At 40.6% G+C, this 14,462-nt stretch overlaps 1 protein-coding gene across 2 annotated transcripts in view; it reads right to left on the minus strand.

Annotated features, from left to right (window-relative positions):
- The window catches only part of FBLN2 (fibulin 2), a 109,252-nt gene that overhangs the window by 15,981 nt on the left and 78,809 nt on the right, over positions 1-14,462 (minus strand). For both annotated transcript variants that reach the window (XM_049826937.1, XM_049826938.1), the window contains exons 5-8: positions 12,649-12,835; positions 11,010-11,216; positions 8,357-8,473; positions 7,809-7,910 (exon numbers count right to left, since the gene is read on the minus strand). In XM_049826937.1, the coding sequence (XP_049682894.1) occupies positions 7,809-7,910; positions 8,357-8,473; positions 11,010-11,216; positions 12,649-12,835 (613 nt within the window). The remainder of the gene's footprint in view (positions 1-7,808; positions 7,911-8,356; positions 8,474-11,009; positions 11,217-12,648; positions 12,836-14,462) is intronic.

A 14,462-nucleotide genomic window follows, 5' to 3' on the forward strand; every position in this document is an offset into this window, starting at 1 on the left:
ATAGACTTTGCTACAGTGTTTGGATGAAAGATGTTTTATTCCAGGATCTTTTGTTAACACAGAGTAACTCAAGACACAAATCACAGGGACATTTCCTTCTCCTCCCCTCTTCCCAAACGTGCAGTGGATGGTGCAGGCATTGAGGACAAGGGATGGACAGAACTCATTAAATACAGGGTGGGCAGAGGACTGATAATCAGCTTCAGATTCACTGGATAGAAACCTCCTGGACAGCTGAATGAGAAAGTGATTAATGTCTATTGCTCATTACCAGGTTTTCATAGCTCAGGCTATATATCAGTCCTGCTGCTTCATGCCAGGTAGACAGGAGCTGCTGGTGTGGAACTGCTGCAAGAGATAGGTACTGAAACCGCCTGCCTCGCTGCAGGTGGAATCACGTAACATACTGTCGTAGTTTAACCCCAGCCAGCAACTAAGCACCACGCAGCCGCTCACTCTCTCCCCCCCATCCAGTGGGATGGGGGAGAAAATCGGGAAAAGAAGCAAAACCCCTGGGTTGAGATAAGAACGGTTTAATAGAACAGAAGAAACTAATAATGATAATGGTAACACTAATAAAATGACAACAGCAGTAATAAAAGGATTGGAATGTACAAATGATGCGCAGGGCAATTGCTTACCACCCACTGACTTGACACCCAGCTAGTCCCTGAGCGGCGATTCCCCGCCCCCACTTCCCAGTTCCTAAACTAGATGGGACGTCCCATGGTATGGAATACCCTGTTAGCCCGTTTGGGTCAGCTGCCCTGGCTGTGTCCTGTGCCAACTTCTTGTGCCCCTCCAGCTTTCTCACTGGCTGGGCATGAGAAGCTGAAAAATCCCTGACTATAGTCTAAACACTACTGAGCAACAACTGAAAACATCAGTGTTATCAACATTCTTCCCATACGGAACTCAAAACACAGCACTGTACCAGCTACTAGGAAGACAGTTAACTCTATCCCAGCTGAAACCAGGACACATACTTATTTCCTAAGGAATGCGTCATTAGAACTGGATACACGAGAAAACATGGAAAGAGCAATCCTAAAGGCTCAATCAAGTTTGTAAATTTGTATTTAAATCTTTAAAGAGATTTGATTTCAGCAGGTGGAATAGCAGAAAAGTTCTTTTGAAAGAATCACTTAAATACCAGATCATGGAATGTAAGACACAAATCGGAAAGGAATATGCCACACCTTTAAAATTATATGTTTTGATAGGCTTGGATGAAATAATCTCAAATTCAGGTTTTGCTTATTTTAATAATGAAAGCTAGGAATACCGTGATGAGCAAACACTTACAAGCAACATAAAGGGATGGGAAGAGAAACTTTTTTGCCATTCTCCACAAAATCTTACACATTCACAGTTCTATATAAAGCTAAGAAGTATTTCTAGAGCTAACAAAAGCCAAATATGACCATAACTATTACCAATCATCCAGCCTCTCTGTACATGAAGCTGTTTTCATACTACACAATAAAGCAAGTACCGTTTAAATCAGATTTTCATTTTGGCTGTGGAACCTCACTCTCAGATAAGTACAACATCAAATGTATTACTTCCCCTTGTGGAGCATGAAAACAGGACAGGCCACTTTAAAAGCCTTTTGTCTTAGAAAATGTATCATATTGTTTTCTACTAAACAGATGAAGACGAGCACCAAGAAATTTCCCTTCCTGCTGAAGTCAGCTAACCGGTGATGTGCACTGAGATTTGCAAGACCGGTATGTTAGCTTGGTGCCATTTCACTTTTCATTTATTTGTGTTTCCTTTTTGTTTGCCATTGCTATTCTTCACATGCTGTGTACTTGCTTTCCAAAGCAAGCTGATTAATCCACAGCAAGGTCACTACTGTTAGCTGGATATCTGTCCCACTTTATGTTTGTGTACTTCCACTGTTTGGCAGGTAATTGCCTACCCCAAAGTTTTTCAGGGTTATGTCCTCCTAATGCTCTTACAGTTTCCCATTTTCTACACATGAGCTTGAAGTATAAGCAGCAATATTATCATAAGTGGCCTTGGAAAAAAAACAAACCAACAACAACAACCAAAAAAACCACCAAAAAACCCCTCATGTGCTGGGAGAAGAATATGACCTGCTGTGACAGACTCCTCCCACCTAACTAGACTTAGTTCTTAAATAAAACTGAGGGTTTTTTTTTTTAATTTTAGAGAAAAATGGCAATGGAGAGCCACTTAACAGCATCCAAACCAGTGCAAGACTTTCTACTGATTTAAGAGGCTATACAACAGATCTGAGATTATATTTTCTTGCAAACCACAAAAAGCCTTCTCATATAAACAAACTGTCAGCACTACACTGCATCATATGAACTTAAGTCAGTTCAGTATGATATCAAAAGAGCCACTAGGTGGAAAGCATGTTCGTCTGAAACACTACCCAAAGAACACAGGAAGTATTCCACCTGATTAGCAGGTGTAAACAGGTAAAAAGGTTAAGATTCCACAGAGAAAAAAGTTCTAATATAATTCCATGTTTTGTCTATATTTTTTGATTCAATTTTCAGATTTCTGAATACTTGAGAAAATAAGTAGAGTTGGCCAGAATGCATTGAGGAAATTAAAATTACGGAAACTGGAAGATTACATGCAGAATTTTTGCTTTCAATGACAGTTTTGTGCACAACTGATACACTGACGATCTCTAAAGTCTAATGAACGTGACCTGGGCTGAGATGCAAGGCTTAAACTATGAGCCATGCGGTTATGCAAGGCTCTCCTCTGTCCTATCCAATGTTAGGGCATGAATCTCTATCTCTGGTATCAGGCCAGTTGCCAGCCCACCAGAGTTTCCTTTCCATTTTATTAAGCAGACCTGCCCTCTTTTGTTCGTTTTTCTAATCAAATTCCTAAATGGTCATGCCACAAAATGAGATCTCAGAAGACTTGCAGCATCTTTCTCATGAGTTCCCATCAGTCCACGTCATTGCTGTCACTATCAATGCCTACTGCAAAACAGTGTGCATCTTTGGGAATAGGGTCCCAGCACACAAGCACCTGCACCAGCTCTGTTCAGCCCAGGCTGTACCTAGTACCATTTTGCTCTACTGTTATGGCACAAGGTAGAGAGGATTGAGCACTGAATACAGTTTTATGAAGCGGGACAATCTCTTTCGCCTTTTTTCCTCCCTGTTGATTATCCATAAAATGACGAGGGCCCATAACCTGTCTCTCTTCAGTACTGGAAACCAACTCAACAAGTCAGTAAGACACTTGACAGAGCACTAGGAAAAATATGAGTTATGTTTTCAGTTTGAAACAAAGTTAATTCCCAAGCTGTAGTCTTCATCCAACACAATTAAGACTGTGATGTAGGGCAAGATTATATTTATTAAAAAACAGGAATAATTCAGTAATATATTAAAAACAAGTCATACAGTCAATTTTTGAGAAATCTACTAGGTCTATGTGTGTGGCAACAACATTCCTCATTTTATGTCAGTAAAAACCAGAATGAAATGTTACTGAGAAATACCTGGAATTGTTGTTGGGAACAGCAACGTATCCGTGATCCCTGAGCATATCTATTACATCTAAGAAGCTGACATTTTTACACAGGAATATCAACAGTTACCTACTGCTATTTTTTTCAACACATACTTCAACATTAAAATATTTTTTTGCACATTTTATAAAAATGTGAAATGCAGACTTTTTTTGTCCTGCATATATACTTTCTCATGATTTTTTTTCCTCTTCAAATTACTTCAGCTCAATTTGTTTTATGGAATACATCTGTTTTATCTAGACACATTGTTATTTTGCAGCCACCCATCCTGTGCTCACGCACAGTCCCTATGGTTCAGCAATAAAATGACCACTTACTGCTCACTCTGGCAGGAGGGAAAATTTAAATGGGAGTAGCAAAGAAAGTAGCAAAGCGGTCTCCCATCAGTGTGCATGTGGGTGGTGGTAATGACTTTGCCTGAAAGTCACCAGGAAAAGCAATCCACGTTAGAAACACCCAACCTGGCTCTTATCACTGGAGAACGTGGAGCTTTCAAGCCTAAAAACATTTTCATATCTGTTCACAAAGCTACACAAAGGCTGGTGTGTACAAGCTATTTAAACAGCTGGTGACTCTTCATTGTGCATGGTTGGCTTTCAGGATTTCTGGATATCTGCTCTTGAATGCACCTGGAATTATCATCTTCCACAGTTTGACTAAAGGTAATTCAACAGATAAAAGGTTATCAGCTGTTTTGTTGCTGTACAAAGATTGTTCCTCCCATCCCTAAAATATGCAAAGAGTAACACCATTAAACCAACAGTAATTTGCAAACAAGTTACCAAAGCTTTCCTCATGGTGCTTGAGATAGCTCAAGATGGAGCACAAAAGCAGTTAAGCTGAAAAAGGATACCTTAGGTGAACGTGGCTGCAATGAGGCAGTTCAACAAAACAGAAACCACAGTACACTTGTGGCTTTCCCCTTTGACTAGAGAAGTAGGAAAAAACCCGTTAAATACAGCAAATGTTCTCCAGGCACCACACACAGAGCAGAGCTGTATACATTTAGGGGGCACACAGGGTGTATCTATAGGAAAAGAAAGAGAAACTTCAACGTTTTCTAGATTATTTACAAGACTTGCATCAGAGAAATACAGAGGTTTGTTATTTAGTGAGGGAGAAGAGGATCTTTCACCTTTACAAATGAGAGTTGTTATCTTTCATTTTATTAGCGATGCCTGAGGTTTATCTTATATCAGTCACAATAAAACTCGGTTATAATGTCATGAGGTAGAGGGCAGGAGAGGAAGAAGGTGAATAAAAGGAAGCATTTGGCATCTTCTATAGCACCTTCTGCCAAAGTTGCTGCCAAACATGCATTAATTTAGTTTCAAAACGCTCCTGGGAGATGTAGAAAAGGACAGATATATCTCTGCTGCATAGTCCAGGAAAAATATCAAGGGATTAAATGGCAAGATTTTCAGAAGCAGAAAGCAAGGTGAGGCAGTTCCTTCAGCTGCTCACTTACCAGACCTTATATTCAGAAGTGTGGTACATGCAGCAGGCTCTGTGAAAGCCTTGAAACACACCATGCAGACTATGGCCAACTACAAATACCATCTTCCATCTTGCAATCTGACATTTTCTCTGTAAAGGCATCCCTCCTTCCAGTGGTGTTCTCTCAGCCGTTTGATTTAAACTAAATAATTTTATCAGTTTTCCATGCTTACCAGTATCTCTGATTTAAAAATAAATAATCTTAAAAAAAATTTTTAAAATCCAATTTTGAAAATTTAAGGAAAACCCAGAAGATAGTAAATCACATCTCTGCTCTAAACTATGACACTGTATGAACTTTCCTGCTCATGCCCTCATGCCATATAATGCTCATTAATAAGATGAGATCATAGAGCTTTAAAGATAGGAACAAAACCAAAGCTGTGATGGTCAGAAAAACAACGTTATAAATGTAAGGAGAAGGACAGGGGTGGAAGAAGGCAAATGTATTCACACATGACATTATAGTCACAGGCACTGCTGCTTTCATTAACAACTAGAGGTCTCCAGTTGTTCTGTTTTTCCAGGCATTACCACACAATACTGCTGCAGCTCAGGTGCCTCCTAAACCAGCTTCTAGAAAAGTACCCCAAATAGAAACTATTTCATAAGCTCAGGCCTTGGCTTTTTGAAGCAAATTAAATCCTCATAAATACACTTGTAAAAATAGATTGATTTCTTATATGAACTTAAATAGCAAGGATGATACAGCAGAATTATGATGCATCTTGGCCTCTTACACAAAGAAATTTGTGCCAGAATCAACAAAGGACTAATCTGAATTTTAAAAAATTCCATCGCTTTGGAATGGATCTTTTCTACTGCCTGGACTTATACAGATTTCTTGAGCTGTATTTATGAAGTTTTGTTGTTTCATGATGTCTTGGGATTTGGCAGTATTGACACTGTCCAGAGAGATCAACTGCTACATTTTCTTAGTCCAGTTTAATAGCCATCAGTACTGCTGTGGTCATCATACCTATGAACTTTTATGACTTTTGAGTAAAGTTATATGTATCCTGAGAATGTATTGCTAGGGAAAAAGCCAAATAGCATACAACTCATGATGTTAAGCGGCTGAGCAAATGGTGCACATGTGTTTTTACTAACTCATATTGAAATGTCATATGTAGAGATGGCCAGAAAGCCTTTTAGCACAAATGGTTTAAATGCATTGCAGAGCATGAAGAATTATGATGCTGTGGTGAACGGCTTACACCTATCATCTTACCAACACATTTTCTATGCCTGTTGAGTATAAAGCCCTCTGCACAGATCACTCTGTGGTTGACACAGTAGAATGATCCCAATGTGTTCACACATAATTGTCCTCTGGAACAAGCGTAAGCACCTGTGAGGCACTCATCCAAATCTATATCAACATGTTGCAACCAAAAGGGAAAAACAGAATTCTATTAGAACAATTTCTGAAATGAAACAACACTTCTTTCATGCTAGAGATGTCCAAATGAAGTGTGTTGGAGCTACCACATCAGCATCATGCTATAATACACACAGCGTTACACTGAAAATAGGGCTGGAATAAACCCTCGGATATCATCTAGTCCTTGCTTGCACCCCTACACTTCTATCATTCCAGAAGGACCCATTCTTAAAAATAGGCAGTCACACAGAGGCAACACACTCTCTTTGCGGGAAACCTGTTCCAGTACACCACCACCCTTACCATCAAATACTTACTTTAATATAGATTATAAATGTCCCTTGCTACAATTTAAACTCACTACTTCCACTGACATTTCTGATTTTTTTCACCTCCTGTAGGAAAACATTGAAATGCCCCTTTTGATTCTGACATTAATTAATCAAATTAGCTTCCACCACAGTTGAGTAAGCAATGCACAGTGAATATTTTATCTGGTGATATTAAATTCCCATTTTCTTCACAGACTGTCTGGAATTTCATGAAAATTATTTGTTATTCAATAAGATCTGAGATTAAGAGGGATGTGGATCACTTGTGAGCAATTCTGAGCATCAGAAATTTCTACTTGCATTTCACTGCTGGCTGTTATTGCTCCCATACTCACAGATTTACAATTAAGATATGTCACAGGGCATTGGTTCTGACCCCCAAATCTTTCCTGGGCAAATGTATCCTTTACCACTACCCAAACATGTTCATTTAAAATTTATATAATGCAAACTCTCATGCTGCAGCTTTGGAATTCACTGTTCATCACTGTGCAGGCCTGAGCTGCAACATCAAGTGAAACACATGGAGCTGGACCAGCTCACAATGGCACATTATTTATAGCAGTGAAGCCTCACTGAATTCAGGTTTTCATGGCAAGCAGAAATAAAAACAAACAGAAGAGGGGACAGGGGAGAGCTGTAACTCTGAGGGCGTTCCTCGGGGCAACAAACGTGCCCACGTCCTGCTCGCTGCTCCCATTCTCAGGAAGAAAAGCTGCATGTCCATAGCTGTGTAGACAGACCCTGGGAAGGAACGGTAGTGTGAAGAGAAATCAAGAGGGCTGAAAAAAAGCCAGGAATGTCAGAGGAAAAGAGCACAAATCCAGGCTTGCCTTCACCCGAAGTCCCCAGGTAACAGGCACACTGGATAGTTGTGCTTTAGGAGTTATCTGTGAAGCAGCTTTGGTATTCCTTCTGCCAAATGGTCTCTGTACTGACAGTTGCGATACACAATACTGAAAATGAGGAATCCTTAGAGAAACACCTAGGGGTATGAGATCAATGAGATCTACATAAAAGTGTTTTAACCAGGTCTCTGTGGTGAACCTGAACCACTTACCTTCACAGGAAATCCCATCAGCCATGATAGTATATCCAGACAAACAAGAGCAAACAACATTTCCTTCCACAATATTGCAGACGTGCTTGCAGGGGCCATTATCTATACAAAGCAAAATTGCAAAATATATTAGCATTCACAATAGAGATCAGCTGAAGTTACAGACCTCCAGGTCACCCAAATATAATCCCAGTTTAGGCAATGGGGAATGCAGTTTGTAAACAATCTGTCCAGGCAGCCCTAATGAATACTTACAACCCTCCACAGAAACACACCTGTCCCACTCCTACCTGTATTGTTCACATTATGCTGCACAGCTGCACCGCTTACCTTAAACTAAGTAGCAGGTGTGTAATAACCCTGAAATCAGAGTAGAGCCTCAAATTACTTCCTCAGGTTTCCCCTGACAATTCTTCAGTCTTATGCCAGAGGTAACAAATTAAGGATGTGCATTGAAATCAGATTGGTGTGTGGATGTGTGGAATTTTATTCCAGCTCTCTAAACATTCCTCACTCATCTACATCTGCAGTTTACACCTCCAACATACCTTTACACTTATCCTGCTCTTCTTGTAAGGTCATGATAAGAAGAGGCTGAGAAGGAGAGGCTGCTGTAGGGATGGTGGCTTCTGCTTCCAGCCTTGTCACCCGTCTTCTGTCAGGATCTGCAAGGAAAGGGAGGCAGAGAGAGATCAACGATGGCTCATCTTCACCAGGCACACCATAGCAAAGGTCCCGGTCCCATTCATCCCACTCCATCATGGTTTGTAGGAGGAAACATTTTGGTGATCTGGAGAACTGTCTATGCATGGAGGTGAATAGTCAGTTTTGGAAGCTGCCATCTGTTTGATACGAACAACTGTCCAACAGCATGCACACACAGAGTGCTGCATGCTAATGGAGATGCTCACGAACGTCATAGATACAGATCAGGGAGCTTGGCTGAAAATAACTTATTTAGAGTAAAATATTACAACACCTAATGAATCAAACAAAGTGTTTTGAAGGGTTTTTTTAAATGCTGCTATATTGTAAAGACAGTGGCTGTCTTTCATTTGGTGTATGATGAAAAAAATGTCAAACCCCAAACAAGTCTTTAAACTTACTCTGTACATCCTATTTCAACATAGATGAAAAGCAGATGCTCACCTTTACAAGCACAGGATACTCTGGAATGAGTTTTACACAGCCAAGTGGAAAACATGACAGCTTGCTATCTTTCATTAAGATTTTCAATAAACAGTAATGTTAAAGGTATCAGAATAGTTAAAAAAAAAAAAAAATGCTGTGTTACATCAATAAGAGTAATCCAGTTTGTCAATATCATCAAAACAGAAGCCTAAATCCATAAGGCTAAATTCTTCCTTAAGAGGGATGTGTCCTATTCCTATTGATTTGGGTTCCAGTGTCACCTGGAGCAAAGTGTGAGCCACCAAACAATGACAACATTAAATGACGAAGCGTGATTACAATGCAGGTTTGGGGTACGGGAAAGGCAATTTCATTAAAAAACAAACAAACACCAAAACACCCCCCTCCCCCCCCAAGCAATCACAGACATACAATGGGCTATGACACAGAAGCAAATGCAACACATCTGCTTGTGGCATACCCTGAAGGAGTTCCCCAGAGAGCTCGCAGAGAAGGAAGAAGTTTTTGAAGTTTCATTAATGTATGCTTTCTCCTTGCCTCACAGAGCCACTACAAGAACATCAGTTCTTCCAAGCCTCATGAAAAAGCGTGACATGTTTTAAAAAACAAAAATTAAATACAAAAACAGTCAGAGTCCAGCAAAGAACAGGAAGTGTACTGGGACAGGTACAAAACCAAGAGCATTATATCTAATCACAGCAGTAAAAATTACCAACAGCATGAGTTTTAAAACTGTCTGGCATGGGTGTCCATGCACAGACCACATGACAGAGATGTGCACATACACAGAGGAAAAATGAGAAATAAAAGGCCACTGTGCCACGTTGCCAGGCAGAGCAGATGCAGTTTAGCCAAGCATAGCAAGTGAGGTTCCCTGCCCTGCCATCTCCCTTGCCCAGCCTTTAATTTGACCCAGGACTCCAGAATGACAGCAGCAACCCTTCCTTGCCACACTCTTCCTATGTGTCTCATGTCTCACTGAGAGTCCCCTACCCTCGTCACAATCCTCTACCTCAACAGAGCTCTGTAAATCCCTCTACACTTCTTGGCACAGCCATAAGCACTGCAGTCTTGCAGATCTGCCAAGAATACTGACTACCCAGATACAAGATGTATTAACCCAAATCCACGCTTCAACTGAGTTAGTAGTGGGAGAAGCAAAGCAAAGCAAAACAAAACCACATATATGCTCCAGGTGAACGATCAAGCCAAATTTTGCAGTGCTAAAATAAGAACCATTTTCTTGCCTCTTTTGGATTAGGTTCCTTCCCCAGAATCTTAATATAAACAACAGAGCACACAGCTGCTGCAGAAACACTGTCAAACACATCATTGATGTAAGCACTGTAACATCATGTTGAGAAGAATGACATAATGAATGCTCATTGTTTGGCTTGGCCAGAAAGTATTTGAAGTTTAAGGAACTTTGTCATTGGATGGCAACACTTATTTTGCTTGTTAAATACCTGAAAGCACTTGTAACTAATATAAGGTTTCAACTTTTCAAGTTATCTGATTTGAAATCTTGCCATTGGAGAACTCCAGACATCAAAACAATTACAACACAACAGACTTTCTTTTCAAGACTTCCACCACACGAGAAATATTTAGATTTTGTATCACTGAAAGATGTTAATGATTTTAGATAAAAATCAAAGTTCAGGAAGCAATGTTGCCTGTCTGAACTCAGTAAAGTTTATCTAAAGGAAAGCTAACTGTGAAATACAAAATTACTCTAAGAAGAAAAGGTGTTTCATTAACACCTTTACAAATCTTTACAAATCCACTTCTGAAAAGTGAAAACAGTCTTGATTTTAACATATTAAATAACACCCTGATCTCATGCCACCGATACAGAAAAATACGGCGTAATTAAGTTTCCTAAATGGTTGTTTTTCTTTACATTATTAACCTGTCCCATTTCTACAGAAAATGTCCATGCATCAACACCCATAAAAAACCTCACAGAAACTAACGAAAAGCTTGGTAGATCAATGTAGGTGGCACAAAGACACCATCATTCATGGTGTTTCCTGCCCATTTTGTCACCTGGAGAGCAGCTGGTCCCATCATCTTGCAAGGTGAATTCTGGAAAACACGAGCACTTGTAGGACCCCATGGTGTTTATACACAAATGCTGACAGAGCTCCCCACCATAGATAAGACATTCATCCAGGTCATCTCCAGGCAGGTTATTTGACAGTTCAGCTTCACTGCTAATGGACAAAGCTTCCTTGTGATCTTCCGTCTCTGAAACTACAACAGAACAACACTTGCTGGTTCTCTAACAGGTGTTTTAGCATGAGGACTGTAAGTACGGAGCATTTGGTCACACAAACTCCAGATACAGTCAAATCTACCCAAAACAGTTACTCCACAGACAAGAGCAAATAAACCCAACCTGAAGAGAAGACCTTTGTGCTGAAGGTCCGCCACCTCCTTCCGTAAGGCTAGAGGGACAGACATTTTACAGGAGCCACCGAAAAACAGGGTGACCCTGGGAGGTCACAAGCTCACATTTCACACTAACACCATTACTATTGTTATTTGAACCAAGGTATCACATTGAAGTCCCATCTGAAATTGGCCCCACTGAAGAACAACACTGAATTCCTAATTTCAGAAGAAAACTTACCCAGTTGGTTTGGAAACTCTTTTCAACACCACTATTAATTTATTGGCTACTTCTGTAGCTAGCATTACAGACATTCTGGGACCCACTTAATAATGACATGGCTATCCTACCTACTGCTTTAAACACTGGCAAAAGGACTATCCTTTCCATTTCCTGACCAAGTTTGACAAGACTTTCTGTGATACTAAAATTAATTGTTCAGTGATTTTCTCATCACATAAGCTTTTCTTAAAACACATACATGAAAACTTTCTTGCTCAGTGAGGTCTCAGCTAGGTCAAAATCAACCCTTACATTTGTTGGTGAGAGAAAATACACATTTAGTTCATGAGAAAAGAATGGACAAAAATGGAACCCTAGCATATGCAGGAGGTTACCATGCAACTCATGTATGACAGGTGGCTACGGAGTGATGCTGGAAGGAGTGTGACCTTGGGCTGAGGGAGGAAGCCTAGCTGTCCAAACTCCAGATTTGTCATGCTCCCTTTGTCATGCCTCTCTGGCTGCAGGGATTTGATTTAGCTCTTCAGCATCACTATGTTCATATACTGAAAGAGTGAAAATAAACTTGCAGTGCTCTGGGGCTTCTCCAGAGTGTGCTGTGAGAAAGCTGCTGTGATGTTCAGCAGTACAATAGGAAATCTATTCCCAGGACGTTTCATTGGTATCATAATCCATGGGACTACTTTGTCTGGAAAAACCTCATAATTTGCTTTATGCAGAATCTTTCAGGATTGCTTCTGCTAAAAGACAAAGACCAGCTTCAACTTGCTTCTTACCAAGGGCTAGCGGCAGGTCTCTGTACTATGTGGCTTGGGGGGAAGAAACACACAAAACCCCCAAACTACTAAAGAAGGTATGTTCTAAGGATCAGAAACACCTACATATTTTTTTCTTTTTCAGAACTGTTTTAAGAACAAGGAAGTCTATACTTGATCTGAGAGGGAAGGCAACTGTGCTCCTGTAGCACTACACTTTCCAGCACCTCCCCATATGACCACGTGAGACAGAGACCTTATCTGCAATGTCTTCAAATCATAAATGGACACTTACCCTTCTTGGGTGTCACTGTTGGCAAAGGTTCAGGTTGCCTTTTTATTTCTGGATGGATAAAGTGATCTCCACCTTCACAGCAGGACAGCATCACATGACTGCAGGGGTAGCCCAGATTTATGTTGGACTCACAGGTTTTCCCCTCACTCCTTAATCGCAGGCCCAGGTTACAGCAATCACAGCATTGCTACAAAAGAAGGAGACTATCAGTAACAAGGATTTAATACAGTCTGCTTCAGGGATGAGCCCCCACACACGCTTGGAACTGATCTGCACTTTCTTTAACAGTGGAGCATCTGGAAAAGGAGTTAGGGTTTAGACAGTTGCAAACATCAAAGCTTTATTTGTGCTTGGTTTTGCCATCCTGCACAAATGGGTCAACTGCAACCAGGCTAAACACAAAGTCTCGCTGTGACAATGCAACTTCGCATGCAAGGAAGAAGCGGTGCCACAGATCATCTCTTTCTAGCTCTTGCACACAGCCATTGCTTTGTATATAGTATATTATGAACAAAATAATACAGATCTATACCTCTTTGCATTAGATCTAAAAAAATGGTTAGCTATTTGAAGCAATGTGAAAGAAATTGTAAATATCTTGCCTGGTGTCCTCAGCTGTCCTGGCTGTGCCCCCTCCCAGGCTCCTGTGAAAATTAACCCTATCCCAGCTGAACCCAGGACACATGGACAAAAGGATCAGCAGCAGCATCTGAGCTCTGTCAGCATGTCAGTAAAGACTCTTTCCTCTATGCACCACTGCCCTGCAAACCTACTATGACCTTTAATTACCTGACTGTCCTGGACAGCATCCCCCTGAGACAGTGGCTAGAGAAAAGCCAGGGTATATTTTATGTGCTATTTGCCTTCCTTTTCTTTCCTGAATGCATCTAAGCAGCAGCTTCACGGACAGGTTGATGCAACGGGGCATCCCTGAAATGTAGTCTCTTGCAGTTTCTTCTGTTGCAGGTGGCAGACAAAAACTGTGTTATGCTTTACTCAGTCACATACAAATATATTGCACAGTCAGGCCACAAAAATAAATCAATTATATAAAATTCAAAAATCTATACTGTGTATGCATAATTGATACCTAATCAAGCAAGGAAGCTGAGGAGTTGTAAGTCTCTGCTACAGAGACATACAGGGGCCACATATGAATTGAAGATGGCTGTCTGGATTTAAGTGTAAGTGTCCTGGCATCATATGTATATATTTAGATGCTCTCACTGACAGTACAGTTATAAAATGCAGAGACTGTTTTCCTCTGCAACTCCTTTGATAGTCAAGACATCCAGCCCAGCAGCACTCATTTATAGTTTGCAGCTACACTCAAACAGCCTCTCTGAACCAAGAGACGTGATTTCAGTCTATTCAAATATTCAGTCTAGGAAAAGGCATCAGACACATAATTCAAACTGGCAGCAGTTAGCTATGTCAACAGAAAGTCCAAGGACAGAACAGAAGAAAACTGAACTAAGCTCCCCCTTCCCAGGAGAGAGATGTCTGACCTGAGGAGAGCAAATAAGAGAAGCAGTGTTGTAAGGGTTGGATGCGGTATGGAAATGGAAAGGAAACACATTTCATGATTAGCAATCCTAGATGGGCATTCACCATTAAACCAGAGTCTGCCTCCACTAGGGAGACAGGGAAACTTGTCCACTAACAGCTCAATCTGCAGAAACTCTTCTGCTGAGTCACTTTTTTCAAGATTCAAACTCTGTAGCTTTAGGGTTTCTTGGGCATTGCACACACAATATGTACTCCTTGCATGTTCAGCCCAGCGCCTAGGACTACAGCTCACATTTTATGTCCCT

This window comes from Accipiter gentilis, chromosome 23, assembly GCF_929443795.1.
Source record: "Accipiter gentilis chromosome 23, bAccGen1.1, whole genome shotgun sequence".
Classification (NCBI taxonomy): Eukaryota; Metazoa; Chordata; class Aves; order Accipitriformes; family Accipitridae; genus Astur; species Astur gentilis.